Source organism: Saimiri boliviensis, chromosome 6 (genome assembly GCF_048565385.1).
Source record: "Saimiri boliviensis isolate mSaiBol1 chromosome 6, mSaiBol1.pri, whole genome shotgun sequence".
Lineage (NCBI taxonomy): Eukaryota > Metazoa > Chordata > Mammalia > Primates > Cebidae > Saimiri > Saimiri boliviensis.
Genome location: NC_133454.1, coordinates 70,437,358 through 70,446,547, shown reverse-complemented (window position 1 = coordinate 70,446,547; position 9,190 = coordinate 70,437,358). Strand labels below are relative to the sequence as shown.

At 57.1% G+C, this 9,190-nt stretch overlaps 1 protein-coding gene across 1 annotated transcript; it reads left to right on the top strand.

Moving 5' to 3' along the window:
• Window positions 1-4,103: 4,103 nt before the first annotated feature.
• On the top strand, window positions 4,104-7,060 carry TPBGL (trophoblast glycoprotein like). Its single transcript, XM_039471095.2, has one exon. The coding sequence runs from the start codon at window positions 4,389-4,391 to the stop codon at window positions 5,541-5,543; it is 1,155 nt and encodes a 384-aa protein (XP_039327029.1). The 5' UTR covers window positions 4,104-4,388; the 3' UTR covers window positions 5,544-7,060.
• Window positions 7,061-9,190: the final 2,130 nt, after the last annotated feature.

The following is a 9,190-nucleotide window of genomic DNA, read 5'->3' as shown; positions in this document are numbered from 1 at the left end:
GGACAGAGGGATGGGGAGGCAGCAGGAGGGGTGCCAGGACAGAGGACAAAGGGAGCCTGGATCTCAGGATGCTACAGCACCCACCCCAGAAGGACCCCGGGCCACCCCTACCAGTTTCTAGTCAGCTAACCAAGGCCTTAATTGGGGTAGTGCCCATTCAAGGTCATATACTGAGAAGGTGGGGGCACCAATTTGGTCCAATCCCTGTGTGACTTTCCCCTCCCTGATCCCCATCCCTAAAAAGCCAAGGGGGACAAGATTACTAGTCCTCCCAAGACATCCCATCCACACACGTTTTTGCAGACAAGGAAACTGAAGTGTGTCCAAGGGCTTTAATAATACCGAGACACCTCTGATGACAAAACGGAGCTGGAGAAGGGGCTACCTGCTGGGTGATCTTAGGGACATCATCACACTTTGTGCTCCCTACTAAGGCTTAATGGAGCTTACCAAGAGCAGGGTCTGTGCCAGCAGAAAAGGCCCAGTGAAGGCGCTAGAGATTTAGATAGGGACAACATGTTGAAATGCTCAGGGGGGGGCTCCTGGACCTACTGGAGTAATGAATTCAAGCACGGAGATCCAGTGCGGCTGACATGGGGGATCCTCATCTGGGCACAGGGCAGATGATCATTCTGCTGGGTTGCGGAGGAGTGCCTCGATTCTTCCGAGTCCTAAGGAAACCCTCAGGGTGTGAGCTTTGTCCACAGGCTCCCCTGGGATCTGACCCAGCCACACTCCCAGGAGAGAGGGATCCTAGGACGAGGGGGGCTGTGGCAAAGGAGATGAGCAAGAAACATGAGCTTCTATTGGGCTCAGGTCCCAGTCAGCTGTGCCAGCTTGCGGAAAGCACTTGACCTTTCTGGGTGCCTATTTCCTGGTGTGAGGTGTAGATGAGGATCCTCACCAAGTTTGCCTCACAGGGCTGGGAAGCTCGAGTCGCAGATTTTTAAATCATTATTTCATTCAGCAAATGTTTTCTGGTGCCTTTTCTGTATTGAGCCCTGAGAAATTAGACGAGTTCTGAGCCCCAGTTGCTGACACTCAAGAGGATCAGGGGAGTCTTAGCCCTCTGATTGATAAATTAAGTTCAAAGGATGGAGAAGGAAGCCATGAGGGCTTCCTGAAGGGGGCAAAACTCAAGTCCTGAGGGACAGCGGCCTGGACTGGAGAAAGAATCAAGAGAAGAGCATCCCAGCTGGGGCAAACAGCCCAAGAAAAGAGACTTTCACTAGATGCATCAGAGAATAAACACACAGCCTCAGACGCAAGTGAACACACATTTATTGTACACTTAATGCATACTGAACACTGGGAAATCCAAGATAGAGAGTACCGTTCCTCCCAAGAACAGAGATCCCTTGGCCCCAAACGGCTCACAGACTTGGTTCCTTGGGGAACAAGGAGAGAGAGAAATTGGTTTCAGGAGAATTTAAAAGGGAAACACCTATACAAAGCGGAAAGAGAGGAGAGGAGGCTGGGTAGAGGCCACAAAGAGACAAGCAGAGACTCATTTTATTAACATCCACCATGCATTTGCTGTATTGGGGAAGCAAAGACCATGGAACAGGGAAAAACAGCACGGGAGCTAATTAGTCCCAGAGATGGGAAATGCCTTATCCAGGGTCCGGCAGGATGGGTGCTAGGCCCCGACACCCAGCTGAAATGGTCTTTCTTGTTTTGAAGCACGTTCAATTCACTTTATCATAACAGCCCTGAGAGGAATAAGAACAGGACTTCAAAGCCTATCTACCTTATAGAACAGGAAGGTGACAGGCCAAGACCGAGAGAGGCCTGAGTCACACCAGACCATCCATTCCCAGCCTCAGCTTCCTGGGGTTAGGACGAGACTTCCCTGCAGTGCAGGATTCTCTCAGATGCAGCCCACCATCTTGAACAAAGTCCTGGGCAAGGACCCTGGGACCAGTTTTCTAGGCTAAACCTTAAAACCTTGACAGGGGCCTTGGGACCCCTCTGGCTTATTTCCCCATTTGTACAATTCAGAAGCTATTTGCCTTATTCTCTGGCACCTGATGATTCTAAATTCTCTCCAGGCCTCATTTCCCCAAATGAGGTGTCAAGCACTCCTCAATCAAGGCTGCCTGTGGCTCTGCAGCTCCTTTCCTGGGAGGGCATCAGCCAGTCTGAAGCCAGCCACCATGGGGGCCTATGAAAGGAGCTCTGGCCTTGGCAGTGGTCTGTGATTCCTCAGGGGCTGGAAGCAGACAAGGAAACAGAATGTTCTGTTCATTCGCTCTGTCATTTGTTCACAAATATTCAGTACTTCACTCTCTTGTGATAGTCCCTGTGCTGGAAACAAAAGTGAAGAAGACTCAGTGCCTCCCACTGGGGAGATGTCAGAGCTGGGGCATGCTGCTGTGTGGGCCAGGGTTTAGGGGAGTGCTATAGCTGGGGGCCCAGCCCCAATAGCATCTACTTGAGCACGTGCGCCCATGTGAGAAACGACGTCACCAGCCTGTTACCTCCACAGACCAAGGGCATGGTGCAGGGCCGGAGGAGTAGGGTCTGACTGTGCTAGCCAATCTCTGAGTGCCTATGCTTGGCATGGCTTATGCATGGGCCTGTAAGCTTGCCCTCTGAGAATGCACCCTGGAACCTGCGTGGGCTCAGAAGTGTGCATATTCAAACATGTATGTGTTTATGAATCTATGGACACATGCCCAGACGTACTCAAAGCTATGATCCTATGTGCACATGTATAAATGAGTCTGCATGGACTTGCATGAGGCACATCTGAGCTCTCATACCTGAAAGAGTTACGACAGAGGTAGCGAAGAGAGAGGGCTGGGAGAAGGGGAGAGCTGGGGTACCTCCACCATCACCAGCCCTGCTCCTTAAGGTTGGTCCTTGCCCAAGACCCAGGCCACTGCAGGGTCTGCCTCTTCTCCTTAAGTGGTATTGATCCTTTGGTCAATCTGTTAAATATAACCTCAGGGAAGGAGTCAACACAACAACCGTCCCCAATTCAGGAGAAAGAGACTGATTCTTGGGAGGAGGGGAGAGCCTCTATCCCAACCAGCTCTGCTGATACCCGAATGGCCTACGGATCAAGTGTCAGTCTATCTAGCCTGAATAATTCATGCCAAGGCCAGGAATGCTCCCTTCTCAGGAGCCTGTCTCTTTAAATCAGGTTTGGAGCTTCCCAGTTCTTGGAAAAAAAAAAAAAATCCAGAACAAAACAAATCTGTAAACAGCTCAGCCCCCACCTCAGCTCTGCCCGTTCTGAGACCTCCAACTCCAAGCTGCAAAATCTGCTCCTGCTCTCCCAACCTCTGGTGCCCCAAACCCCACTCACAGGTGAAGCCTGGAGGGACTGGTTGATAGTGCCCAACGGAACCCCAAGGGTCTGAGAGGTTTGGGGGCAGGGAATGAAAGCAAAGGGCAGAATCATTACACCCCTGGTTCCTGTGCCTAGGACAGCACTTGGCAGAGGAGTCCAGCTCGGTGGAGGAAACCATATGAGGGAACCCTTGGCAGAGGCAGAGCAGCCAGAGTTGGTGGGTGGGAGGGGAACGGGGATCACAGACTTCTCCTAAGAGTGGGATGGGATGGGATGGATGGAGAAAAAGCTGGTCCCACCGCTCCTGCAGGGGTGGTGACACAGCCAGGTCTAACGGAACTGGGATGGCAGAGGAGGAAGCAGAGGCTGGGGATTTTCCAGTCTCTCTCTGACTGGAGATTAGGAAGAGGCTGGAAAATTAGTAACTTTCTCAGCCCACCCCTCATCCCTGCCTCCTGTAGTAGGGGCAGCTCTAAAGTCCTCCTCAACCCCCGAATTCTCCCTGGTGGTTACCCACCTGCCTGCTCTTCCCCAGCCGGGCCCCGCCCCACACGTGCCAGAGAGGGAGGAGGAAAGGCCCAGCTTAAATGTCCGAGGTGGAGGTCGAGGGGGAGGGGAAAGCAAGTCGGAGCCTCCGGGAGCCAAACTTCTCCGCAGCCCGGGAGCCAGAGAGGGTGAAGAGAAAACGCCGCAGCCGAGAGCCCTGATTCTCCGGAGCCTCCCACTCCGCCTCCCCCAGCGAGGAGGGCGCGGAGACTCCGCTGGGGGCGGAGGAGGAGGCTGGGAGGCGGGGAGGGGGGAGGCAAACCCTGCCCACTCGGCTCCGAGCCCAGGCGGCCGCGGAAGTCGGAGGCCAGCGCACAGGGCGAGGGCACCGGGGGCGGGGGGCTCCGCTCCCCATCTGACCCCTCTCGCCCCCGGCCAATCAGCCAGTAAGTGCGGCTCCGCGGACTTTCGAGACAGCGAACAGACCGACCGGGACTGCCAGCCGCTCCGGGTCAAGGACTCGCCCCACCCGTGCCCCCCACCAGGCGCTCCCAACTCACTGGAGAGCGCGGCCGCCCAGGCGCTGGATGCGGGGGCGGCCGCGATGGCCCCGCGCGCGGGACAGCCGGGGTTCCAGGGACTGCTGATCGTGGCGGCGGCGCTGAGCCAGCCCGCGGCACCCTGTCCCTTCCAGTGCTACTGCTTCGGCGGCCCCAAGGTGCTGCTGCGCTGCGCGTCGGGCGCCGAGCTCCGCCAGCCTCCACAGGACGTGCCGCCCGACGCGCGCAACCTCACCATCGTGGGCGCCAACCTGACGGTGCTGCGCGCGGCCGCCTTCGCCGGCGGGGACGCGGACGGGGACGGAGACCAGGCGGGCGGCGTGCGCCTGCCGCTCCTGAGCGCGCTGCGCCTCACGCACAACCACATCGAGGTGGTGGAGGACGGCGCCTTCGACGGGCTGCCCAGCCTGACAGCGCTCGACCTCAGCCACAACCCGCTGCGCGCCCTGGGCGGCGGCGCCTTCCGCGGGCTGCCCGCGCTGCGCTCGCTGCAGCTCAACTACGCGCTGGTGCGGGGCGGCCCCGCGCTGCTGGCCGCGCTGGACGTCGCGCTGGCCCCGCTGGCCGAGCTTCGCCTGCTGGGCCTGGCGGGCAACGCGCTCAGCCGCCTTCCGCCCTCCGCGCTGCGCCTGGCGCGCCTGGAGCAGCTAGACGTGCGCTTCAACGCGCTGGCCGGCCTGGGCCCCGACGAGCTGCGCGGGCTGGAGCGCGATGGCGGCCTCTCCGGGCCGCGCCTGCTGCTCGCCGACAACCCCCTGCGCTGCGGCTGTGCCGCGCGCCCCCTGCTGGCCTGGCTGCACAACGCCACGGAGCGCGTGCCTGACGCGCGGCGCCTGCGCTGCGCCGCTCCGCGGGCGCTCCTGGACCGGCCGCTGCTGGACCTGGACGGGGCGCGGCTGCGCTGCGCGGACAGCGGCGCCGACGCTCGCGGGGAGGAGGCCGAGGCCGCCGGCCCGGAATTGGAAGCCTCCTACGTGTTCTTCGGGCTGGTGCTGGCGCTCATCGGCCTCATCTTCCTCATGGTGCTCTACCTAAACCGCCGCGGCATCCAGCGCTGGATGCGCAACCTGCGCGAGGCGTGCCGGGACCAGATGGAGGGCTACCACTACCGCTACGAGCAGGACGCAGACCCGCGCCGCGCGCCCGCGCCCGCCGCGCCCGCCGGCTCCCGCGCCACCTCCCCGGGCTCTGGGCTCTGAGCGGCGCCCCCGGGCTCAGGGCTGCCCCTGCCTGGCCCGAAGCTGCAGAGATGAGACGCCCGCGAGCCCGGAGCTCGGAGACCTTACCCCGTCTCGGAGGTTCTAAGCTGTACCCTCTCGTCCCCGCCTCCGAGAGCTCCCGCCGTCAAAGACCCAGAGATAGCCCGTCCGAAAACAGAAACCCCTCCCACCCACCCTGGTTTCTGAAACCTCCCTCCTGGACCACCCAAAGTACGTTCCCCGTCTCGGGGCTCACACAGAGACTCTGTCCTTCAGGGCCAGAGCTCTGAGACCTGCCCCCACCACCCTGTGCTTGGAGTCTCAGCACCCGAGACTGCCCTGACCCCCACCGCCAGCTCGGAGCCCTCAGTCCCCTCCAGGGCTCCTGGGCCCTCTCATTCCATTCTGGTCTCGAAGCAGAGCACCCCCATCGGGAGGAGTTTGTGCACTTTGAGCCCTTTGTCTGGTCCCAGAGCTCAGAGCCCTCCATCCTACATGGAGGCCCAACCCTGGGGCTCTGAGGATTGGGCACCCTCCCCTCATCTGAGGATATATTACGTACCCCTGCCTCCCCCTTCACCCACCCCCGCCTCTGGCTCAGGCCCTCCCTTCCTCCGCCCAGGTATGGGGGCATGGGGCTCAGCTCCTAGTCTGTCTCTCCCATCCCAGGGACAAGCACACCCTGTCTAGCCTTAGTATGGAGCCGACTCTCACTCAGCCTTTCCCACTGGGGCGCTGACCTCCCGATACCCAGTGCCTGTCCCCAGTCTCAAACTCTCAGCTCTTCATCCCGATCTGACTTTCATCTCCCGCCCAAGCCTTAGGCTTCTTGGCTCCCCCATACCCAGTGCTGGCACTCAGCACCCACCCCTGCCATTCACTAATGAAGGTACAGTGGGGAATCTGTCCCTGGGATGTCCTCATCCCCCTTTCCTCCCAGGACGAGCTTTTCAGTCCTGCCAGACAGGTGCAGGTGCCATGCACCCCCAGAGCATACTGGCAGATCCTTGTGGGGATGGAGAGAGGCTTGGGTGTGTGAAAGGGATAGCAAGGTATTGTGGCCTCAGAGAGGGGCAGGGAGTGGGCTCTGAAGGGCTGGACGCTCCTGCCCTCCGATTTCTCCGTACTCTTTCCCACCCATGTGGCTCTTTGCCCCTTGGGATTCCTTGCCGCTGCTGCTGCCACCACCGCCGCCTCACCCCGTGTATCTTCTGGAAGAGAAGGGGGTCTTGCCTCCTGCCTCAGGCACAAGCCCTCCTGGTTCAGGGTCAGAACCTCAGCACCCTGCCTTCTCCAAGATCCCAAAGCACAATTGGTGAGTGGGGGAGACACCCCTCTCCCTGACTCCCCACGCCCTAGGTGAGGCAGAATGGCTGGCCTGTGCAGCGTCTGCACACAGGAAGTCACCCTTCCTTTAATGTATTGGTGTGAGGCCTGCCTTCCCTCCCCATACCCAGAAAATCTGGATCTCCCCCGAGCAGTTTTCTATAAAGTCTGCAATAATCTCAGATACTCTACTCTTGTAAGTGGTACTGTATCATTCCTGCTGACCTTGGGGGACTGTTGGGAGTGGGAGGGGACTCTTAGGAGGGCATTTTGGACCTCTCTGTGGTGGGGCAGTGATCCTGGATGCATTCTCCCAGACTGTGGGAGAAGAAACGGGCTCTGATTGCACATAGCAGGATTAAGGTTAGCTATATGGAGGGACTTCCCATTGGGACGACATTGTTCCCCACACCACCCTGCTCTCTATTGTTGGCGGAGGGGTTATGCAAGCCAAAATCGGATCTGACACCTCCTCTACATCCTCTTCTTCCCTTCCATTCCTCATCTTCAGGGTGGGGATGGAGTTAGACCAACAAACATTAGCCTCAGCCAAAGCCATCCAGGAGGAAATCCAGCTACATAGAATGAGGAGTTAATTCAGACAGGAAAGAAGAGGGATTGTTTGCTGCTTTGGGATCAACCTCTCTGATGAATTATCTGATAGTCCCTTATGTCTCGTGTCACGTCACCCTCTCCTGGCCAGAGGGTAAGACCTGCATATTGGGTATGCGAGAGGCTGTGAGGTGGGGGTGTGGATGAAATGACTCCTTGAGATATGTGAAGCAGGGGTCTGGTGGGTTCTGGGCCAGGAGGACCTCCAGGTCCCCGGGCTGGATTATTTCGCTTTCAGGGTTACAGAACCCTAAAACCATAGGGCAGAAGCCTAGAATTCTGGCATTTTCTAATTTTAGGGCCACATAATTCCAGAATATGTGCCTTCTAACTATTGAAAAGTACTACAGAGGTAGTGTGGGATGCCGCCTAAGCATCTCAACTGGAGGCATCGTCTCGTGATGGGAGGCCTGCTCCCTCCCCTCCTTTCAGTGTCCCAGGAGCCTGCCTGGGACTCCCTGACAGCCCCAGCTTCGCCATGGGGTCAGGAGCACCCCTCAGCCCAGGGCCATTCTTCAAAGTCAGAGACCGTGCATGGGGCTTCCTGTCTTTTCCTGGCACGCTCCTTACCGCTTCTCCCAGCCATTCCTCGTGAGAAAGGATTCAGTTCTCTTGACAAAGTCCCATCTGTCAATGACCTTCAAAGGGTGCCCCGCAGTCCCCCAGGACAATATAGTGATGGTATCTCTAATGCAAGTTAGAGCATGGTAGTTGATTTTTTTTTATAACTATTGATTTAATTCTTAGTTTAGCAGTAGCGCTCATAAAAGCCTCAAAGATTTTTGCTGACAACAAGCCTATAGCTAATAGCATGTTTTATTTGCCAGACTTGCCAGAACTTACTGTGATCTTAAGCTGCATTACCAGAGAGCACATCTTTGAAACTGAGGAGGTGACCTGTACATCTGTAGGTCTCTTCAGCTCTAAAGATGTATATGAGAGCTATTGCTGAGACATACCAAATCAGTAGTCATCAAAAATCAACTAATTGAGTGTCTACTGTGGGCCAGTTGTTGTTTAACCTTAGTATCATTTGCTGATCCCCATTACATGTCTTCTCTGGACTGTCATCCTCCTTGCTGTCTGTCAGTGGCCTTTAGCCTTATGGGGCTATCAACAAGGGCCAGGGCCCCCAGCTTCACCTCTCCTACAAACCCAGCCATTCACTCAGCCCTTACTGAATGGAACTTTGCCAGTCCTAGAGAAGTTAACAATCCAGGGAAGGAATCACATGCAGTCAATAGCTGGAGAAAAGAAATCCCAGGAAATAATGAGAGCTCAGAGTAAGAGCCCTGACCCCACCTAGACAGACTTCTTAGAGGAAGTCACATTTGAACTGGGTTTTGGCGGATGAGTAGAAGTTTGCTGAACAGAGAAAGATCAGAAGTACCAACTTCTGCCAAGGTCTGGAGGCAGGAAGATCTTCTTAGTCTGAGGACTGAAGGCTAACAATGGCTGGGGGTAGGTGGAAGGACCTGCTACGTTCACCACATTCTCCACTGGGAAGCACCAGAGGGACCTCTGCCCTTGGAGGAAAAGGCAGGAAGGTAGAGAGGTGTGAGAGGTGTGATGGGGGAGGGTCGGAGGCAGGGAGCTGCACTGCGCCTTCCACTCGTGAAGCCTGGTTGGTCCTTCCTTCTGCCCGTCCTTTTTGTGCCTGGCCTCATACTGGGCACTGGAGACACAGAGAGGAATCAGACCAAAGCCGT

What these genes read in the sequence shown, in the direction of transcription:
- TPBGL (XM_039471095.2), top strand. Translation starts at nt 4,389, where the DNA reads ATGGCCCCGCGCGCGGGACAGCCGGGGTTCCAGGGACTGCTGATCGTG.